This window comes from Ranitomeya variabilis, chromosome 2 (genome assembly GCF_051348905.1).
Source record: "Ranitomeya variabilis isolate aRanVar5 chromosome 2, aRanVar5.hap1, whole genome shotgun sequence".
Taxonomy (NCBI): domain Eukaryota; kingdom Metazoa; phylum Chordata; class Amphibia; order Anura; family Dendrobatidae; genus Ranitomeya; species Ranitomeya variabilis.
This window is the reverse complement of record NC_135233.1, coordinates 927,957,110-927,980,247: the sequence shown is the minus strand read 5'-3', so window position 1 is coordinate 927,980,247 and position 23,138 is coordinate 927,957,110. Positions and strand designations below refer to the sequence as shown.

General features: G+C 45.9%; 1 protein-coding gene across 2 annotated transcripts in view; it reads left to right on the top strand.

Annotated features, from left to right (window-relative positions):
* SMC4 (structural maintenance of chromosomes 4) overlaps positions 1-23,138 on the top strand; it is a 142,876-nt gene that overhangs the window by 98,830 nt on the left and 20,908 nt on the right. For both annotated transcript variants that reach the window (XM_077290648.1, XM_077290649.1), the window contains exons 18-19: positions 179-368; positions 8,544-8,688. In XM_077290648.1, the coding sequence (XP_077146763.1) occupies positions 179-368; positions 8,544-8,688 (335 nt within the window). The remainder of the gene's footprint in view (positions 1-178; positions 369-8,543; positions 8,689-23,138) is intronic.

The window sequence follows — 23,138 nt, the reverse complement described above, 5'->3', positions numbered from 1 at the left end:
ACAACTTGCCTAATAATTCTGCACACAGTGTATAACAAGATGCATTGTTTCTGGGGGTGACCGGTTCCCTGTTAAGTAGAATTTTCACATATTGTAATGAAAATATTTGAGTATTACTTTGCATTAATTTTGTTGCTTTATATATGTCAGCCTCTGATTTCTTTTTTTTAATTTAAAGAATTTGAGAATGCGTCTGGAAAGGCTATGAAAGTAGAAACTGAAGTAAAGAGACTTCACAAACTTATAGTTGATATTAACAACCACAAGTTGAAAGCGCAGCAAGATAAACTGGATAAGATTAACAAGGAGATGGATGAATGTGTGTCCTCAACAACAAAAGCTCAAGTGTCAATCAAGACTGCAGACAGGTAAATTGCAGCAGTAGTTTAAAAAGCTACCAATGAATGTTTCTGATATAAAAATATATATATATATATATATATATATATATATATTTCTCCTTCGCCTCATTGGGGGACACAGACCGTGTGACCGTGGGTGTATGCTGCTGCCACTAGGAGGCTGACACTAAGTGAAAACAAAGAAAGTTAGCTCCTCCCCTGCAGTATACACCCTCCTGCTGGCTCTCAGCTAACCAGTTCTTGCTTAGTGTCCGTAGGAGGCACACGGACTGGTCTGCTATTCAGACCCAAAGAACTCATTTTACTTTTACCTTTTAAAAACAACGGACGAAGGGGGCGACTGATTCTTTCATGTTCCGATCTCCCCCGAACCAACAGGCGAGCACGGGAGTTTTACCTCTCCGTATCCTCTCCTGCGACGTGGGAAGCCACTGCCTTCAAGGGCACCGATCTCCCCCCTCCAATATCAGATGAGCACTGGTGTGTCACCTCCAGTATCCTCTTCTGCAGCCAGGCCTATTGCCGGACAATCAGCCCTGCCCACCAGGTTTTACCCTCGGCTGTTCAGAGGCACTCTACAGCGTGGCGTCCGAGCAGCCCCCACTGCACCACCAGTATTAAGAGCGGATGGTACAAGGAGGCAGACGGTTCCTCTCCTCCTCCCTGCTAAAGGGACGATGGATTGAGGACTTTTCTTATCCCTGCACCGTCCAAACAGCAGCAACAGCACAGGATCTTTTTCTACCTTCTGACCTGCAGAACAGAGCTGCATACTGGGGTAAGTGCTGGGACTCGAGCGGTTGGAGGGCTCTGCGCATCTGGCAGTTTTTTTCCCTCGTTCGGCGCCGGCTGGCTGCAAAAATTTAGCCCCCGGCTTCGGGTTTGTGTAGGCCGCAACCTGGAACTCCAGCCCATGCTAGGCCACACTTCAGGCTCCGCCCCCCCTATTCAGGCGCCTCTCATTCAGGACGAGAACTCTATTCTCGGCGGCCATCTTCATCCTCCTGCCACTTCCGGACACAAGCTCATCCGGAAGTGGCTGCTGCATCGCACCGGCAGTACTCAGCGCTGAAGACAGCGCTATTCCAGACGGGGGACTCAGAATCTCGGTAAGGAGAATCCTCCCTCCGCACCTCTCCCCCGCACGCATCCCGGCAGCATAAAGGGACTAGCGTTCCCTTTTTTTAATACTTAAGACCTGTAATCTCTGGTTGTCCAGCAAGCTCCGGTCTTAAAGGCACGGGCCTTAAGGGTACATGACCGCATTCCCTGGTCTTAAAGACGCATGCCCAGTAGTCACTGGGCTTATAGGTACATGTCCAGTTTTCCCTGGCTTTATAAAAACACACAACCAGCATTCCCTGGTCTTAAAGGTTCCCTAGTTTAAAAGGGGTACATTCCAGCATTCTCTGCTCTTTAAGTCACAACCAGCCAGAAGCCTGTCTCCTTTCCCAGAGTACTTAGTTCCAGTGAGCTCAGGAGCCCTCCGCCGCCGCCGATCCCAGCTCTTCTCAGAGTACCTAGTTCCCCTCAAGGGGCTTCACCTCTGGCGTAATCCTTGAAAAATGCCCCGGTCTTAAAGGCATATGACAAGCATGCCCTGGTCTTAAAGGCACGTGGCCAGTATGCCCTGGTCTTAAAGCACATGACCAGTATGCCCTGGTCTTAAAGGCACGTGACCAGTATCCCCTGGTCTTGAAGGCATGTGACCAGTATGCCCCTGGTCTTACGCACATGGCCAGTATGCCCTGGTCTTAAAAGCACATGACCAGTATGCCCTGATCTTAAAAGCGCATGACCAGTATGCCCTGGTCTTAAAAGCACATGACCAGTATGCCCTGGTCTTAAAGGTACATGACCAGCATGCCCTGGTCTTAAAGGCACATGACCAGTGTGACCTGGTCTTAAAGGCACATGACCAGTATGCCCTGGTCTTAGAGGCACATGACCAGCAGGCCCTGGTTCTTAAAGGCACATGACCATTTAAAGGCACATAAACAGTATGCCCCCCTAAAGGCACAAGACCAGTAGTCCCTGGTCTTAAAGGCGCACGACCAGTTTTCCCTAGTCTTAAAGGCGCATGACCAGTATTCACTGGTCTTAAGGGCACATGTTCAATCCGAACCTGGTCACCCTAACTGAGCTCGGGAGCCCTCCGCCGCTGATCCCAGTTCTCTCAGAATACCTAGTCCCCCTCAGTGGACTTTGTCACTAACCGCAACCCATGGCTTCTCTGACCAAGAGATTGAATCCCTCTGTGAACCCTCCGTGGCTCGGAGTGCTCGCAGGACCGATATACATGGTCCCTCTCCTACAATGGGAGCCATCGGCTAGCAGGGGCCGCAAGTATTCTAGAAAAATGTACAGGCGTCGTGAAAACGGAAGTTTTCATTTCCTGATTTCTCCCCTATGATTTGTTGAGAACGCTCTGAAAATGGATCAGATATTGCCTTGGATTGCCAGAGCTTCAGAAAAAGAGGGACTCGCCTATTTATATCATCAACAAATTGACGAGCGGTTCCCTGGACAGAAGCCTCTACGTGGGATGCCATACCTGGTCTGATTTTTGTGGGCGACGGGTCCTTTAAAGGGCACCGATTTTTTTCCCCCCCACACACACACACACCATCAACAGACGAGCACATGCAGTGTCGCCTCAATGTATCCTCTTCTGCATCCAGGCCTATCGCCAGACAACCTGCCCTGGCGTCCGAGCACCCTCCTTTGTATCACCACTATTTAGCGGCTGATGCAAGAAAGCGGACGATTCCTCCCTGTTAAGAGGATGGTGGATCGAGGGTTCCTAATTTTCTACTCTGCACGACGATGGCAAGAGACTGTTTTTTTTTCCTGATCTGCTGGATGCAGCCCCGCATTCTGCCACTTGGCAGACTAACCGGGTAGAATTTCTTGTGGTATACCTACCAGTGTCCCTGCCCGATGTATCATCAATTAAAATATCACAGACGGTCGGATAGCAAATCTGGTTTGTTCCGTCTTGTGGCTTCGGGTTCAGCACTCTACCCTTCCTTAGTCGTCTCATGGGTTGCTGGACCAATAGTCTCCTGGTCAGAGACCTTAACTACTTCGATTCACACAAGTAACCTTTCCCCGAAAACAGTACAGCTGGCCAATCAAATCTTCTGAGCGGGAGATTAACAAGGGATCGTTTCTTTTCTACAGACCCAACCAGCAGTGGAAGCGTTGTCCAGGACAGTCTAGATCTAAGGGATCTTGGTTCCAAAAAGGGGGAATGAAAAGTAAGACCGATCCTGGACCTCAAACTTCTAACAACCTTTGACAAGGTCCTCCCTTTTTCAGATGGAGTTACTCCGCTCAGCCATTACTTCAACAGAAAAATGTGGAGTTTCTGGCATCCATCGACATTTGGGATTTTTACCCTCACATTCCTATTTTTCCCCTCTACACTAATCCCTTCGCCTTCCATTCATGACCAGCATTTTCAAGTCACGACCTTGCCCTTCGGCCTGGCTACCAGAGTGGTCGCAAGGGTCCTAGCGGTTGTCATGTGCCTCTTGCACCCTAGAAGCATGGTCGTCCTGCCCTATTCGGGTCGACTTTCTAGCCGCTCTTCCAGGACTACGCTGAGTCGTCTATATCACTTGCAATACCCTCTCACTTGGGCTAGCAGCTAAACTTAGACAAGTTTTTCCTCATTCCCAGCCCAGCAGCTCCTTTTTGAGGATGATCCTGCACAAGAAGGATGGTAATCCTCTCTCGAGTCAAGGTCGTGGCCCTTCAACAGGGAGCTCGTGCACTTGATCACTCATTCCCTTGGTTCATTCAATTCGCTAGGAGGGTTCGGGGGGAAAAGACGACAATGGAAGCAGTTTCTTTCGCTCCGCTCGTTTTCTGCAAGTCAAGTCAGGCTTTCAAAGGGTAGTCTCAGAGCTCCTTCCTCATCCAGAGCCTTCTCCTGGTCCAATGGTTATTAGGGAATACCAATGCCAGTCTTCTTCTCCCGATCATTGCTCTGAGGATCCGAACGGTACGGCTAATCCTACAGCAGGTTCACTGCCTTCAGGTGGGTCAACCATCCATCTTCAATTGGATAATGCCACGGCTGCGCCATACGTCAACCATCTAGCAGGTACCCACAGTCAAGCACCATGGCCGAGGTACCTCGCACTCTGATGGGCCGAGATCTATCACTCGGTGATCTCAGCAGTACATATCCCTGGAGTAGAGCACTGGGCGGCAGACATATTCAGCCGTCAGGGTTTCTCCTCAAGTGAGTGGGAACTTCACTCGGAAGCCTTCCATCAGATCTGCCTTCACTGGAGTACTCCAGATGTAGGTCGGATGGCGTTCAAATTGAACACCAATGTACTCCAGTTCATGGTTTGACCTCGAGATCCAAGACCATCACAGTGAGGCTCTGTTCTTCCATGGTACCAATTTCCATAACCCCTCTTCCACTACTTCTGAGATCTTTTTGGAAGCAGGAAGGGCCCCAGTGTTCCCGGGAGACCCGCACTGACAATGTCAGGTTCTCTCGCTTGCCGTACTAGTATTTTTCCATCTTATTGCGACAAAACTGCTAATATGGAATTTCTAGCAGGGAGTCTTCACCTGTAGTTCTTCCCTACCACGTACCGTTAGATCTGTGGGACCTTAATGGTCCCGGGAATCTTATAGTAGACTCCTTTTTTGATTCGGACAGACTTTACTATCAGGCAAGGTCGCTCCCCCTTTTTTCTCGGCGTTCCTGTCATCCTGATGAGTCTATAGAGCTCGCCGCTCTGTTCTTTCAGACTTTTTTCCTTATTACCATCAAGGCAAGGTCTCCCTCAGGCCATCTCCTTCCCTCATTAGCAAAGTGGTATTGTATTCCCACTGTCGCAGAGGCATCGTCCTTCTCTCATCTCTTTCGGCTCCAGTCCACAAAACAGAATGGGTTCTCCATAATCTGGAAGAAGTGAGTGCTCCGAGTGGGTACGTATAGAGGACGGCGTCCTTCCGAAGGTTGGACACTTTACTTGGGCTTCTCCATGGTAAGACGGCTTCCTGACGGTCACAGGAAGGGTTTAGCCGTTTCATCAGCCATGTTAGCCTGGTGGATTCTTTTCACCATCCAGGAGTCCTTCCGTGCTAGATGTCAGCCTATCTTCCTGTCTGTGGGCTCTAGACACCAGACGTCGGCAAGCACGGCCGCAAGCTTGCAAATTCCTCCAGTCCGCATGCATTCTTGAAGCACTATAATTCCCACACTTCCACAGATGTGAGTCTGGGCAGGCGGACTCTGCAGGCCGCAGTGACGCACTTCTAAGTAGCGGTTACACCGGCCTGATCTCATGTTGTCCCCACCCAGGGACTGCTTTGGGACGTCCCACGGTCTGTCCCCCCCAATGAGGCAAAGGAGAAATAGGGATTTTTGTGTACTCACCGTAAAATCCTTTTCTCCGAGCCATTCATTGGGGGACACAGCTCCCTACCTATTATTAGTTTGTGCTTGTTTTATAATTTGACATGCTATACTCTCATATGTAATGTGACATGCTTATACGCTCATATGTTATTGATCTCCTACTGCTTTTGCACCGAACTGGCTAGCTGAGAGCCAGCAGGTGGGTGTATACTGCAGGGGAGGAGCTAACTTTCTTTGCTTTCACTTAGTGTCAGCCTCCTAGTGGCAGCAGCATACACCCACGGTCACACGGTCTGTGTCCCCCAATGAATGGCTTGGAGAAAAGGATTTTGCGGTGAGAGTGTGTGTGTATATATATATATATATATATATATATATATATATATATATATATATATATATATATATATATATATATATATATACACATATATACATACATACATACATACATACATACATACATACATACATACATACATACATACATACATACATACACACACACATACACACATACACACATACACACATACACACACACACACACACACACACACACACACACACACACACACACACACACAATGGTGTTCTGCATAGGCGTGAAGAAAACTGTTTCATACTTCTGCATCTCTACAGTGAAACTGGTGGTATATTGTACTGGTATATGTTTTTGTAATCCCTCATTGTATGCCATACTCATTTTTGAATGTCCCAAGTGTATAAATTATGGTATGCGCATTTTTGATAATTTTTTTACAGCATAACCATACCTACACCAGTACAGTGTGTTGAATGGGGAACAGGTTTCTAAGTTCATTAACTTCCAATGCACTTTCACACAGACTTAAATTTAACTTTTTAAGATTTATTATTTTTTATTTAATTCAGAGTCCTGAAAAGGGCCTTTAGAGTGCATCTTTAGCTTCTAATACATTATTGGCCAGCCTTTGCTCTTGAGCACCAGCTTGCATCTCTGTGGCATTGAGTGAACAAGCTTCTGCAGATGTTCACGAGTGATGATGTGGTTCCAGGCCTGTATCAGAGCCTCAGTCAACTCACTCTTGGTCCTTGGCTGTTTTCTAGATATCTTTAATGATACCTTGTGCCACAAATTTTCAATTGGATTGAGGTCCGGGGACTGAGCTGGCCAGTCAATAGTAGCCACCTTGTTCTTTTTTTTTTTTTTTTTCCATTCCGTTACTGTCTTAGCTCTGTGACAAGGAGCATTATCATCCTGGAAGATGTAATCCCCTGAAAACAGGTGTTGAGCAGAAGGAAGCATTTTCTTATTAAGGATGTCTATGTATTTTTTTGCATTAACCATACCCTCCACAATATGAAGCCTTCCAACACCATTGGCTGCCATACAGCCCCAGACCATTACTTTCATCGGATGTTTCACAGAGAAGCTCAAACACACTGGCTTGTACTCTTCATGTGGGAACCTTCTCACATAAGACTTGCCATCATTTCCTAAAATGCAAAAAGTGCTTTCATCACTAAATAGCACTTTTTCCCACTCCTCCTTCCTCTATTTTAAATATTTCAATGCCCACAGTTTTCGCCTTTGTCTTTGTATGGATGTCATCAATGGCTTCTTTCGGGCCTTGCACCCTCTCAATCCTGCTTCCAAACATCTCTTCCTAACAGTTGATGTTGCTACCTCAATATTGCACTTTTCTTGCCATTCTCGCAGAAGCTGAGGAGAGGTGAGCTTTCGATTGGCAAGGGATGTTCTTATCAGTACTCTATCCTCCCTTTTAGTTGACTTTCTGGGCCGACCAGATCTGGGCCTGTCCTGGGTAATTCCAAGCTGCTTATGTTTCTGCAAAATTCTTACGACTGTACTCTGATTACAGCCGACCTTCCTTGCGATCTGGGGGCCAGTATAACCCTCTTCATGTAGCACCACAACTCGCACACATTATCCTCCGCTGACAAAAATCTGAAGGCTCCCATCATAAAACTCTACAGTATGATTTACTAGATAGATCAACAGATAAACCAAACAAACAAAGCAGCAGATGTGATGCAATGTAATGCAATGTGATTGGCTGCCATATCCAGGTTATGATTGGTCACAAGAACCTCATCTGTGATTGGATAATTTTGGATCTTAAGCTGTACAATATTTAGTAGTGCTTTCAATTCCCATATTGTTGCAATAATATCAGGCAAAACTGCTTCAAAAGCTAAAAATATTACAGGGAGAGAATGCAAAATTGTATTCTGAACAAAACCATATATAATATGTCTCATTAGCATCGAAGATATTCGACAGAAAATGTTTAAAACTTGAAAAATCAATTTATCCTATACCTATGCAGGACTTTTGAACACCACTGTGTGTGTGTGTATGTGTGTATGTGTGTATGTGTGTATGTATGTATGTATGTATGTATGCATGTATGTATGTATGTATGTATATATATATATATATATATATATATATATATATATATATATATATATATATATATATATATATATATATATATATATATATATATATATATATATATATAGTAAAGAAATATTTAAAACCACCTGCAATCAGTTTTGTTAGATCTCAAAATCCCCTGCTGCATAGTGAAAGGGAATTTTAAGAAATGAGTCACTGCAGAGTCTGAGTTCTATACAGCTTGAGGGAAAGAAATGAGTTTTCATAATGCAGTATGTAAGTTGTTGTTTTTTTTTTTGTCTCCTTTTGAGTAAGTCAGCCTAAAATCTGATAATTCTGTACATTCATTTTGAGTCAACCTTTTTTTTCACCCCCTATTACAAAGAAACCTCAAAAAAGCTGAGGAAACTGTTGTCCGTGCTGAAAAGGAAATTGTTGACAATGACAAATCAATAGAGGAATTATCTGCCGAACTGAAAAATCTGGAGGAAAAGGCAACAACTGTCATGAATGAATGCAAAGAAACTGAGGTAGGCTTTTCCAATTTCATTTCTAATACCGATCTTCTCAGAAGTCTAAAGAGTGAATAAATAAAAAGCAACTATTATTTCAAGGAGAAAAAAAAAAAGCATCAAAGGGTCTTATCCCACAGACTAAGGATAGTATATTTCAATAATACTGCTCACCTTGTTGATGAGAAACACATGCTCAAATTGTTGGCTGCTGCAGATCCACTGGACTTCACAAATCTCGCGAGACTTCGGCGCAATCTTTAATGGAGCACGGTGACCCGCTCCACTGCGCAGGCACCAGATTCCCAACCCCGCAGTGTGAATACATTATAACACACTGTGGGGCGGGATCTGGGGCCTCCGCAACAAGCAGGCGCGATAGCCTGATGTCAGTTCCTGGGAAGCGCGCACTGCTCATGCCCGAGAACTGTTGGCACAGCGCAGGCGTCGGGGCATGTAACTGCAACACAGGAGGCGGTGCACAGTCGCTAGAGGGGGATGGACGGCTGGGAGGCGGCTGAAACGGGGGTACACCATACCTCTGGGACTCAATAGAGGTATGGGGCACAATTAATAAAAGTCAGTTTTTCAGTGTTACTAGGGATCAGAAACATAAGAGCCACATTCACAGAATCCTTAGTGCTGCTGAAGGTGGCTCTTTTACTTAAAAACGCCCTAGGGGGGTGATAAGTTCCCTTTTAATTTTAGTTAACTGTTTTGTATTTTTAATTCAATTTATCGAATGACTACAAGGAAAAAGGATTTTTGGATTTACCATTAAAGGGAACTTGTCACGAGGTTTGGCCAGTAAGAATTACGGCCACCGCCTTTCAGGGCTTATCTACAGCATTCTATGATTATTATACATTTTTATAGCGCCATTAATTCCATGGCGCTTTACATGTGAAAAGAGGCAAATATAGACAAATACAATAAACATGAGCTAAAAACAAGGCACTAACCGGTACAGGAGGAGAGAAAACCCCACCCGCGAGGGCTCAGTCTGCAGGGGATGGGTGAGGATACACTAGGAGAGGGTAGAGCTGGTTGTGCGGCGGTTCAGTAGGTTGAGGATCACTGCAGGCTGTAGGCTTGTCGGAACAGGTGAGTCTTCAGGTTCTTTTTAAAGGTTTCTATGGTAGGTGAGAGTCTGATGTGTTGGGGTAGAGAGTTCGAGTATGGGGGAAGCACAGGAGAAGTCTTGGATGCGGTTGTGGGAAGAAGAGATGAGGGGAGTAGAGAAGGAGATCTTGTGAGGATCGAAGGTTGCGTGTAGGTAAGTATCGGGAGACCATGTCACATGTATGGAGGAGACTGGTTGTGGGTGGCTTTGTAGGTCATAGTAAGGGTTTTGAACTGGAGTCTCTGGACGATAGGAAGCCAGTGAAGGGCTTGGCATAAGGGAGAGGCTGGGGAGTAGCAGGGAAACCGGTAGATTAGTCGGGCAGCAGAGTGTAGGATGGATTGGAGTGGTGCCAGAGTGCTAGAGGGGAGGCCAGAGAGTAGGAGGTTGCAGTAGTCGAGGCGGGAGATAAGGGCGTGCACTAGTGTTTTTGTGGTTTCATGGTCAAGGAATGCGCGAATCCGGGAAATATTTTTGAGTTTGAGACGGCAGGAGGAAGCAAGGGCTTGGATATGTGGCTTAAAAGAGAGGGCAGAGTCGAGGATCACCCCGAAGCACCGAGCATGCAGGACTGGGGAAAGTGAGCAGCCATTGACCTTGATGGATAGGTCTGGTGGAGCAGTAGAGTGAGATGGGGGGAAAGATGATGAATTCTGTTTTGTCCATGTTAAGTTTTAGAAAGCGAGCAGAAAAGAAAGCAGAGATAACAGACAGTGTGGGATTTTGGCGCGTAAGGAGGTGAGGTCAGGTCTGGATAGGTAGATCTGCGTGTCATCGGCGTAGAGATGATACTGCAAACCGTAAGATTCTTTGATTTGTCACAGGCTGAAAGTGTAGATGGAGATGAGTAGGGGTCCTAGAACTGAGCCTTGAGGGACACCGACAAACAAGGGGCGAGGTGAGGAGGTGGTGTGGGAGAGGGAGACACTGAATGTTCGGTTTGTTAGATATGACGAGATCCAGGATAGGGCCAAGTCTGTGATGCCAAGAGATGATTAACACTGTGGACCATTCCCTCCTGCTACAGATTCTAAGGCAGAAGACAGGTCCAGGAGTAGTAGGACAGAGTAGTATCGCTTGCTCTTGGCGGTTAGGTCATTGGTGACTTTAGTTAGGGCAGTTTCAGTTGAGTGATGGGGTCAGAAGCCAGATTGTAACCGGTCAAAGAGGGAGCAGGAGGAGAGGTGGGAGGACAGTTCAAGATGGACATGCTGTTCCAGTAGTTTTGAGGCATAAGGAAGAAGAGCTATCGGGCGATAGCTAGACACAGAGGATGGGTCGAGGGAGGGCTTTTTGAGGATAGGTGTGATTGATGTATGTTTGAAGGATGAGGGGAAGACACCAATTGTGAGAGGTTGAAGAGGTGTGTTAGGGTTGGGATGAAGACTGGTGAGGTTGGGGATGAGGTGGGGCAGGAGTAGATCAAGCGTGCAAGTGGTGAGATGTGATCTAGACAGGAGGGTGGAGAGCTGATGTTCTGTCAGGGTGGAGAAGCTGGTTTTGGAGGAACAGGGTTGAGCAGCTAAAAGGGGCATTTGGCGCTGCAGGCCAAAGCTTTCTCTGATCGCATCGATCTTCGGTTTAAAGAAAGAGGCAAAGTCTTCAGCAGAAATGAGAGAGTTGTGAGACAGGGAGGATATGAGAGATGAGAAATAAGTTTGTTTGGCGGTAGTGAGCTTGGACTTGAAGCTAGCGAGGGGCTTCTTGTATGCGATGAAGTGCTCTGCAGAGTGGGATCTCTTCAATCTTCGCTCAGCGACCCTGGAAGCCCGTCTCAGTTTCGGTCAGGCTGGTCAGCCAGAGCTGTCTGTTGATTGTACGAGTTTTTTGCTATGCATGAGGGGGGCGGCCGAATCGAGTGTTGCTGTTATGGTGTTATAAAAAGTAGCATCGGCGTCTGTCATGAAGGGAAGCTATGTCTGTAAGAGGGAGAAGGGACTCAGAGAGTGATTGTAAATTGAGATGTTTCATATTTCTGCGAGGGTGAGTTTGTGGAGTGGGGGTTGCGCACTAGGAGAGGAGAGGGAAGACCATGTCAGTAGGTTGTGGTCAGACAGGAGGAGGGGTGAGTTAGTGAAATTAGTAAGGGACCCGAAGCTGGTAAAGATCAGGTCTAGTGTGTGACCATCTTTGTGAGTGACTGCAGAAGACCATTGAGTGAGGACGAAGTAGGCAGTATGCGATAAAAGTTTAGAGGCAGCTGAGGTGGAAGTGTCAATGGAGATATTAAGTCACCCATGATGATAGTAGGGATGTCTGGAGAGAGGAAATGAAGTAGCCAGGTGGTGAAATGGTGGAGATGGCTAGCTTTGGGAGACGGTAGATGACAGCCAGCTGGAGGGGGAATAGATGCGGACGGAGTGCACCTCAAACGAAGGAAGAGTAGCAGAGGGTGGTAGTGGGATTGGAGTAAAAAAGCAGGTGGTGGACAGGAGCAAGCCAACTCCTCCACCACATTTGGTGCTGGGGCAAGGAGTGTGAGAGAGGTGGAATCCGCCATAGGAAAGTTCAGCCGGAGAGGCTGTCAGAGTGGGTGAGCCAGGTTCCAGTGATGCAGGGGAAGGAGAGTTTGTTGGTGATGAAGAGGTCATGGATAAATGGCAGTTTGTTGCAGACGGAGCGTGCATTCCATAGTGCACCAGGTAGGGGGGAGTGTGGGCTGGATGAATGGGTATGAGGTTATCATGGTTGGGGAAAACGTGTAGGGGATTGTGGCTGGGGGTTTGAAATAAGTGTGGGGATGTGTTAAGGAGGGCCAGGATTTGGGGATACTTCTCCAGTGATGAGGAGTAGTAGACAGAGCCTTAGAAGGTGGGATCAGGATAGGACATGATGCGGCAGTGTGTCTGGAGAAAGGATTGTATGTGGAGGATCAGCTGTGAGGAGGAGGAAAGATTGCTGGGGAGGATGGAGGGTGAAATTACTAGTTCCTTACTAGATGGGGGGGATTACAGGAGGTAGGGAAAAATAGAGTAGTATAGGTGTGAAAGAGAAAAGAAACCAAAACATTGTAGTGGTTTGATATTCCGTTACCTTACAGTCAAATTCCAGTCCAATTTCAGTCTAATTCAAAGCATAGTAAAGTATAGTAATTAGAAATCTGGAATATGAAAGATGGAATTTGAAAGATACATGGATCAGACTAAAGTCTTGATCAGACTCCTGGGTCGGAATATATCCCCAGCTAAGGGCAATCAGGTGTGAATGAGGAGGTGGGTGGGTATGGCGAGACCAGATGTAGAGAGTGAAGCAAAGGTCATAAAGAGAGGGAGGGGTTGGAGTGACCACTCAAAGATATGCCAGAATAACATAATGAGAGACATGAAACAGGTCATGGAAGCAAGATGATAGGTAAGAAGCATACCAGAAAAAGATTATATGAGCTGCACAAAGACACGCAGATGCCAGGGAAAGCATAGAAAAACAATGCAATATACAGAGACATTCAGGATCCAGGGAGAGTTGGGGAAAGTCAGTGCATACCATAGAAAATCAATGCAATATACAGAGACCTTCAGGATACAGGGAGCGTTGGGGAAAGTCAGTGAATACCTGTGAGAAGAAGAGCCCTGAAAGGCGGTGGCTATAACTTGTATAGGCGAAACCTGGTGACAGGTTCGCTTTAAAAACCTTTTCCGTAGATGTCATTGTGTGGTACAGAAATCCAGTTGTGTACACTGCGGACGCTAAAAATTACTACCTTTAAGAAAACTTGTCATCTCCTCAACAGCTTGGCTGGTTACACATCCTTATTGACAAACAAGTTATTCAGATAGTAAGAAAAGCAGTAGGAGAAGCCGAAATATATATTTTTTTTCATTGTAAGACACCGGAAACTATGGTATGTCCCAAAGCAGTCTGTGTCTCTAGGGATGGAATATACACTGCTCAAAAAAATAAAGGGAACACTAAAATCCCACATCCTAGATATCACTGAATTAAATATTCCGATTGAAAATCTTTATTTATTACATGGTGGAATGCATTGAGAACAATAAAACATAAAAATGATGAATGTAAATCACAACTAATATCCCATGGAGGTGTGGAGTTGGAATGATGCTCAAAATCAAAGTGGAAAATCAAATTGCAGGCTGATCCAACTTCAGTGGAAATGCCTCAAGACAAGGAAATGATGCTCAGTAGTGTGTGTGGCCTTCACGTGCCTGTATGACCTCCCTTGAATGCCTGGTCATTGTCCTGATGAGGCGGTGGATGTTACCCTGAGGGCTCTCCTCCCAGACCTGGATTAAGGCATCAGTCAACTCCTGGACAGTCTGTGGTGCAATGTAGCGTTGGTGGATGGAACGAGACATGATGTCCCAGATGTGCTCGATTGGATTCAGTGCTGGGGAATTGGCGGGCCAGTCCATAGCATCAATGCGCTCGTCTTGCGGGAACTGCTGACACACTTCAGCCACATGAGGCCTAGCATTGTCATGCATCAGAAGGAACCCAGGGCCCACTGCACCTGCATATGGTGTCACAATGGGTCTGAGGATCTGCTCCTTGTACCTACTGGCAGTCGGGCTACCTCATGGAGGGCTGTGCGGCCCTCCAAAGAAATGCCACCCCACACCATTACTGACCCACTGCCGGTCATGCTGAAGGATGTTGCAAGCAGCAGATCTCTCTCCACGGCGAATCCAGACTCTCACGTCTGTCACATGTGCTCAGTGTGAACCTGCTTTCAACTGTGAAGAGCACAGGGCGCCAGTAGCGTTTTTTCCAATCCTGGTGTTCTGTGGCAAATGCCAAGCGTCTTGCACTGTTGGGCTGTGAGCACAAGCCCCATCTGTGGACATCGGGCACTCAGACCATCCTCATGGAGTCGGTTTCTAACAGTTTGTGCAGACACATGCCAAGCGTCTTGCACTGTTGGGCTGTGAGCACAAGCCCCATCTGTGGACATCGGGCACTCAGACCATCCTCATGGAGTCGGTTTCTAACAGTTTGTGCAGACACATGCACATTTGTGGCCTGCTGGAGGTAATTTTGCAGGGCTCTCGCAGTGCTCCTCCTGTTCCTCCTTGCACAAAGGCTGAGGTAGCGGTCCTCCACGTCTCCTGGTGTACTGGCCTGTCTCCTGATAGTGCCTCTGGACACTACGCTGACAGACACAACAAACCTTGCCACAGCTCTCATTGTTGTGCCATCCTGGCTGAGCTGCACTACCTGAGCCACTTGTTGGGTTGTAGAGTTCGTCAAACAATCATAAGCTAATAGACAGCCAAAAGGTCAGAAAAATCAGTCTATTAAAGCAAATAACCCTTATAACCTTATGATGACATAGATAAAACATTACGTTTATTTAGATTCAATTTTAAAACCATGAGACAACTACAAACAGATACCCACATAAATCACACAACCGTGCACTCTAAAGATACCCTGCTGATAAAGCCTTCCAAACAATTCCTACATGTCAGTGGAGGTTGGCACCCTACACACAGATACGAGAATGGCGCCCCCACTCACCGACAGCTGACCCTATGACTCCTATTATACGCCCTGCCATAAGTGTATCATATGCGCCAGCATTTATGAAAAACCGGAAAAATGTTAGGTGGGATTAAGGAGCAATTGGTGTGTATATGTGTATGTATGTATGTGTGTGTGTATATATATATATATATATATATATATATATATATATATATATATATATATATATATATATATATATATATATATATATATATATATATATATATATATATATATATATACAAATATACAAACAAGGAAAACAAATACAGCACAACCTAGTAAAACCTCCTATCATGATGGCATAAGATATTGTATATAAGAGGTAACAAGTGCCTGTATAATGAATGTCTAGGGACACACCAATTGCTAAAGCAACAAACTACCAAAAAAATGGTGCAAGAAAATGTCCAAAATGTACAAAAATCTTTATTAAATAAATATAAAAGATATAACAACAAGGAATGCAGAAATGGTGGATAAAAGATGCAGGTAACATGTACCGTATGTCTGGAGATAAATGGCACCTCACCACAAGTCAGCAGACAGGCAGAGCATAACATAATTTGCTTACTGCTACATTTTTAGGACTCAATAAGTATGCCATAAATGGAACACAAAAAAAAAATAAAAAAAAAATTGTGAACCAGCCAGTACGTATCACATGATATAAGTATACAATGTAAACTAAAGGAGTCCTACCAGCTGCTGTCCTGGGGAGAGCGCATCCACTCCAGACCCACCCCAACGCGCGTTTCGGCGATGTCCTTCCTCAGGGGGCGTCGATATATATATATATATATATATATATATATATATATATATATATATTATAGACCTGTTTGTGGCAGGGTGAGATACACGGACAAAGACAATAAGTGCAAAACAAAAAAGTGCTCGTGCTTACAAGTACATCTCACTACCTCTGACCCCTGCTGATATATGCCCTGCCTGACTGTGGGGGTTGGCACCCTACTTGACAGCAGATATGGCGCCCCACTCCTCGATGGCTGACCCTGGGACACCCTACCGATATTCTAATAATAATTTGAGCATGGGTGATAACCCCAGATATAAAACCAAACAGGCAAAGCAAAAAAACGCAATAATCAGCTCATAATCTTAAGCTGAAGATTACATGTATATACATGACATGATAGCAGAGAGTGAGAAGCGATACTTATCAGAGATGATATTGCATACGCCTCTACGCGTTTTGCCTCAGTGGCTCATCAGGAGGCCAGGATGTATAGATGCTGCATGGAATCAAACTTGATCCACTTATATACATGTATCAATATACGTCTGGAAGTACTTCCACCAGCTCAAGGGCACAGCGATGGGGAGTCCCTGTGCCCCATCGTATGCTAATTTGTTCCTGGGCTGGTGGGAGGAAACCATAGTCTTTACCAATGACAATAAATGGTGGCATCAGTTTGTGAGAGTTTGGTACAGGTTTATAGATGACATTTTTGTCATATGGCAGGGTACAAAACAAGGGTTCGCTGACTTTGTTCAAGAACTAAATATAAATATCGGTATGAAGTTCACCTTTGAAATTAATGACAAGACCCTGCCATTCTTGGAAGTGCTTATTCAGAAAAATGATGATGGTTGTTTGAAAACCCAGATTTATCGTAAACCCACCAATACAAATAGCTTACTTAGGTGGGATAGCCATCATCCTAGACCCCTAAAGTGTGGTATTCCCAAAGGCCAGTTTATGAGGCTGAGAAGGAACTGCTCGGATGTTGACACATATATTGAGCAATCAGTTGATATGAGGAAGAGGTTTTTGAGAAGGGTTACCCGAGAGGAGTCATTGAAGCGTCATATAAGCATGCTTTTTCACAAAATAGAAGCACCCTGCTACAACCACAAACTAGACCACTTTTGAATAATCCTGATCAGACCAGAATTATAGGCACCTTTGACAGCCAAAATGACAGAGTAATGAAGGTGCTGTCCAAATATTGGGAAATTCTGGCAACTGACCCTGACTTGAGAAATTGGATAGGCCCCAGGCCATTGATAACATATAGAAAGGGCCGGTCTCTAAAGGTACCTTCACACTGAACAACTTAACAACGATAGCGATCCGTGACATTGCAGCATCCTGGATAGCGATATCGTTGTGTTTGATACGCAGCAGCGATCAGGATCCTGCTGTGATATCGTTGGTCGGAGCTAGAAGGCCAGCAACTTATTTCGTCGCTGGATCACCCGCTGACATCGCTGGATCGGTGTGTGTGACACCGATCCAGCGATGTCTTCACTGGTAACCAGGGTAAACATCGGGTTACTAAGCGCAGGGCTGCGCTTAGTAACCCGATATTTACCCTGGTTACCATTGTAAAAGTTAAAAAAAAAACACTACATACTCACCTTCTGATGTCTGTCACGTCCCCCGGCGTCCGCGCTGCTGCTCAGAGCTTCCTGCACTGAATGTGTCAGTGCCGGCCGTAAAGCAAAGCACAGCGGTGACGTCACCGCTCTGCTTTAGTGCCGGCGCTTACACAGTGCAGGGAAGCGGACGCCAGGGGACCCGACAGACACCGGAATGTAAGTATGTAGTGTTTGGGTTTTTTTACATTTACACTGGTAACCAGGGTAAACATCGGGTTACTAAGCACGGCCCTGCGCTTAGTAACCCGATGTTTACCCTGGTTACCCGGGGACTTCGGCATCGTTGGTCGCTGGAGAGCTGTCTGTGTGACAGCTCTCCAGCGACCACACAACGACGAAACAGCGACGCTGCAGCGATCGGCATCGTTGTCTATATCACTGCAGCGTCGCTTAATGTGACGGTACCTTTAGAGATAACTTGGTCCATAGCCATTTTAAGAGATCAACCCCAATAGGAACTTGGCTTGACTGCAAGACATGCGGGTACTTTAGACATTTCTCTCTCCGTGGGTGGCACCAAAATAACACCCCGGCAGCAGGCTCGCTGTTTGGGTGTTATGTTTGACTCCGATCTCTCCTTCACCTCCCACATACAATCTCTTGCCCGCTCGTGCCGCTTACACCTAAAGAACATCTCTAGAATCCGCCCTTTTCTCACCATGGAGACAACAAAAACTCTCACTGTCGCCCTAATCCACTCCCGTCTGGACTACTGTAATGCTCTATTAATTGGCCTCCCCCTCACGCGACTTTCCCCTCTCCAGTCTATCCTTAATGCAGCAGCCAGGGTTGTCCATCTGGCTAATCGTTACTCGGACGTGTCCGCTCTTAGCCAGTCATTACACTGGCTGCCCATTCATTACAGAATACAATTCAAATTACTTGTTCTCACCCACAAAGCTCTCCACAGTGCGGCACCCCCTTACATCTCCTCCCTCATTTCTGTCTATCGGCCTAGCCGACCGCTGCGCTCTGCAAACGACTTTCGACTAACCTCTGCACTAATCCGTACCTCCCACTCCCGACTCCAAGACTTCTCCCGTGCTGCGCCAATCCTCTGGAATGCTCTACCCCAAGATATTAGGACCAGCCACAATTTGCATAGTTTTAGGCGCTCGCTCAAAACACATTTGTTCAGAGCGGCCTATCACCTTCACTAATCAAACTCATTTTATGTTTGTGTGTGTGTAGCCCATTCGCTATCTCCATCTACCCCCCACCCCCTGAAGATAGCCGGACCATCATTGTAAATACATCATTGTAAATACACACCTGTACTTTGTATCTCCCCACCTTATTGTAGATTGTAAGCTCTCACAAGCAGGGTCGTCTTATTTTGTTTTATTCTGCTTTATTACTGTATTGTTAACATTGTTACCTATGACTGTTGTGTTTGAAACTGTTAAACTGTAAAGCACTGCGGAATATGTTGGCGCTATATAAATAAAGATTATTATTATTATTATTATTATTATGGAAGTTGTGTTAACTGTAGATTCATGAGACCAGGGAAATCTATCGTAAGCTCCTCAACTGGTAAAACGTTTTACATTGGTGATTTTGCAAATTGTAAAACTAGCGGACTAATCTACATAGCTACATGTAGCTGTCCAAAAGACTATGTTGGCAAAACCAGGAGGGCATTTAGGAGACGTGTAGAGGAACACATGGGTGACCTTAAGCACAAACGTGATACCCCGATAGCCAGACACATGAATGAAGTTCATGGTGGCAGTGCTAATGAGATATCCTTCAGTGTAATTGAGGTACAGTATATACACCTAACCCGAGGGGAGGTAATTTTGATAGACTCCCATTACAGAAGGAATGTGCATGGATTTATCATATCAACAGCATAGCCCCACAGGGCCTTAACGAAAATGTCTCTTATGCATGCTTTCTGTAAGTATAGATGTACAATAGGAATTTTCCTTTTTGATCACTGTTAGGTTGGGGGCCTTTCGAAACAGGCTTAGACTGATGTGCGGGTGCCGCTATTGGAAATCTGTTGCTAATTATGCCACTATTATATTCCCTGTTTATAACTGGGATACACAGTATTAGCTGTGGTTATCTGAGATATCAACTCCTATTCTTATCTTAATTTAGATCGTTTAACATTCTATCTTCACTATATACATGTTATTAGTCAAAATGCTTTGCTATGAGATGTAATAAGAAGGTCGATATACATCTATGGTGATTTTGAGCCAAATTTAATTTAATGGGATTGTAAAGTTATCATGGCACAGGTGAATTTATGGATATTAACCCCTTAACGACCGCCGATACGCCTTTTAACGGCGGCCGCTAAGGGTACTTAAACCACAGCGCCGTTAATTAACGGCGCTGTGGAAAAAGTGAATAGCGCCCCCCAGTGTCGGATTTTCTCTGGGGTCTCGGTTGCCGAGGGTAGCCGAGACCCCAGAGAACATGATTCGGGGGGGTTTACCGACCCCCGAGTTGCGATAGCCGGTAATTAACAGTTTACCGGCGGTCGCAACAACAAAAAAAAAAAAAAACGCGATTTGCCTTTTAATTTCTCTGTCCTCCGATGTGATCGCACATCGGAGGACAGAGAAATAGGGTCCCCGATGGCCCCCGATAGCCCCCCAATACTCACCTATCTCCCCCGGTGCTCCTCGTGGCTCCCGATGGGCGCCGCCATCTTTTTTCCGGGAAAAAATGGCGGGCGCACGCGCAGTACGCCCGGCACCCGGAAGATCTTTGCACCGACCCCTGTTTTGCGATCGCCGGCAATTAACAGTTTACCGGCGACCGCAAAAAAAAAAGCGATCTGTAATTCTCTGTCCTCTGATGTGATCGCACATCAGAGGACAGAGAAATAGGGGGATTCGGGGACCCTAACATACTCAACCGGTGTCCCTGGGTCCTCTTCTGTCTTCTCCTGCCAGCCGGCTTTTTCATCATGGCGGGCGCATGCGCAGTGCGCCCGCCATCTGCCGGCCGGCAGGAGAGACGAGTTGGGGCTAAAATTAGGGTTAGGGTTGGAGTTAGGGTTAGAGTTAGTGTTAGGGTTAAAGTTAGGGTTGGGGCTAAATTTAGGGTTAGGGTTAGGCTACTTTCACACTAGCGTTTTTTGGCTTCCGTCGCAATGCGTCGTTGGAGAAAAAACGCATCCTGCAAAAGTGCTTGCAGGATGCGTTTTTTCTCCATTGGCTTGCATTAGCGACGCATTGCGACGGATTGCCACATGTCGCATCCGTCGTGCGACGGATGCGTCGTGCTTTGGCGGACCGTCGGCACAAAAAAAGCTACATGTAACTTTTTTGTGCGACGTGTCCGCCATTTCCGACCGCGCATGCGTGGCCGGAACTCCGCCCCCGCCTCCCCGCACCTCACAATGGGGCAGCGGATGCGTTGAAAAAACAGCATCCGCTGCACCCGGTGTGCGGCGCTTACAACGCTAGCGTCGGTACGTCGGCCCGACACACTGCGATGGGCCGAGTACGACGCTAGTGTGAAAGTAGCCTTAGGCTTCTTTCACACTTGCGTCGGTACGGGGCGGTCGCAATGCGTCGGCCCGACGCACGTTGTGAAAATTGTGCACAACGTGGGCAGCGGATGCAGTTTTTCAACGCATCCGCTGCCCAGTCTATGTCCTGGGGAGGAGGGGGCAGAGTTACGGCCACGCATGCGCGGAAATGGCGGACGCGATGTACAAAAAAAAGGTTACATTGAACTTTTTTTGTGACGACGGGGGCTAAAGTTATGGTTAGGGTTGGGGCTAAAGTTAGGGTTAGGGTTGGGGCTAAAGTTAGGGTTAGAGTTGGGATTAGGGTTAGGGGTGTGTTGGAGTTATAATTTGGGGGTTTCCACTGTTTAGGTACATCAGGGGGTCTCCAAACACGACAGCCAATTTTGCGCTAAAAAAGTCAAATGGTGCTCCCTCCCTTCTGAGCTCTGCCGTGCGCCCAAACAGTGGTTTACCCCCACATATGGGGCATCAGCGTACTCGGGATAAATTGGACAACAACTTTTGGGGTCCAATTTCTCCTGTTACCCTTGTGAAAATAAAAACTTGGGGGCTAAAAATCTTTTTTGTGGGAAAAAAAATATTTTTTTATTTTCACTACTCTGCATTATAAACTTCTGTGAAGCACTTGAGCTTTCAAAGTTCTCACCACATATCTAGATAAGTTCTTTAGGGGGTCTAGTTTCCAAAATTTGGTCACTTGTGGGGGTTTCTACTGTTTAGGTACATCAGGGGCTCTGCAAACGCAACATAACACCCACAGACAATTCTATCAAAGTCTGAATTCCAAAATGGCGCTCCTTCTCTTCCGAGCTCTGCCGTGTGCCAAAACAGTGGTTTACCCCCACACATGGGGTACCAGAATACTCAGGACAAATTGGAGAACAAATATTGGCATCCAATTTCTCTTGTTACCCTTGTGAAAATAAAAACTTGGGGGCTAAAAAATCTTTTTTGTGGAAAAAAAAAATATTTTCTATTTTCACTACTCTGCATTATAAACTTCTGTGAAGCACTTGGGCATTCAAAGTTCTCACCACATATCTAGATAAGTTCCGTGGGGGGTCTAGTTTTCAAAATGGGGTCACTTGTGGGGGGTTTCTACTGTTTAGGTACATTAGGGGTCTGCAAACGCAACATAACGCCCGCAGACAATTCTATCAAAGTCTGCATTCCAAAATGGCGCTCCTTCCCTTCCGAGCTCTGCCGTGCGCCCAAACAGTGGTTTACCCCCACATATGGGGTACCAGCATACTCAGGACAAATTGGACAACAACTTTTGGGGTCCAATTTCTCTTGTTACCCTTGTGAAAATAAAAACTTGGGGGCTAAAAATCTTTATTGTTAAAAAATATATATTTTTTATTTACACGACTGCATTATAAACTTCTGTGATGCACTTGGGCATTCAAAGTTCTCACTAGACATCTAGATAAGTTCCATGGGGGGTCTAGTTTCCAAAATGGGGTCACTTTTGGGGGGTTTCTACTGTTTAGGCACATCAGGGGCTCTCCAAACGCGACATGGCGTCCGATCTCAATTCCAGTCAATTTTGCATTGAAAAGTCAAATGGCGCTCCTCTGCTTCCGAGCTCAGCCATGCGCCCAAACAGTGGTTTACCCCCACATATGGGGTGTCGGCGTACTCAAGACAAATTGTACAACAACTTCTGGGGTCCATTTTCTCCTGTTACCCTTGGTAAAATAAAAATTTGGAGGCAAAAAGATCATTTTTGTAGAAAAAATGCGATTTTTTTTATTTTCACGGCTCTACGTTATAAACTTCTGTGAAGCACCTGGGGGTTTAAAGTGCTCACCACACATCTAGATAAGTTCCTTAAGGGGTCTAGTTTCCAAAATGGTGTCATATGTGGGGGGTCTCCACTGTTTAGGCACATCAGCGGCTCTCCAAACGTGACATGGCGTCCGATCTCAATTCCAGTCAATTCTACATTGA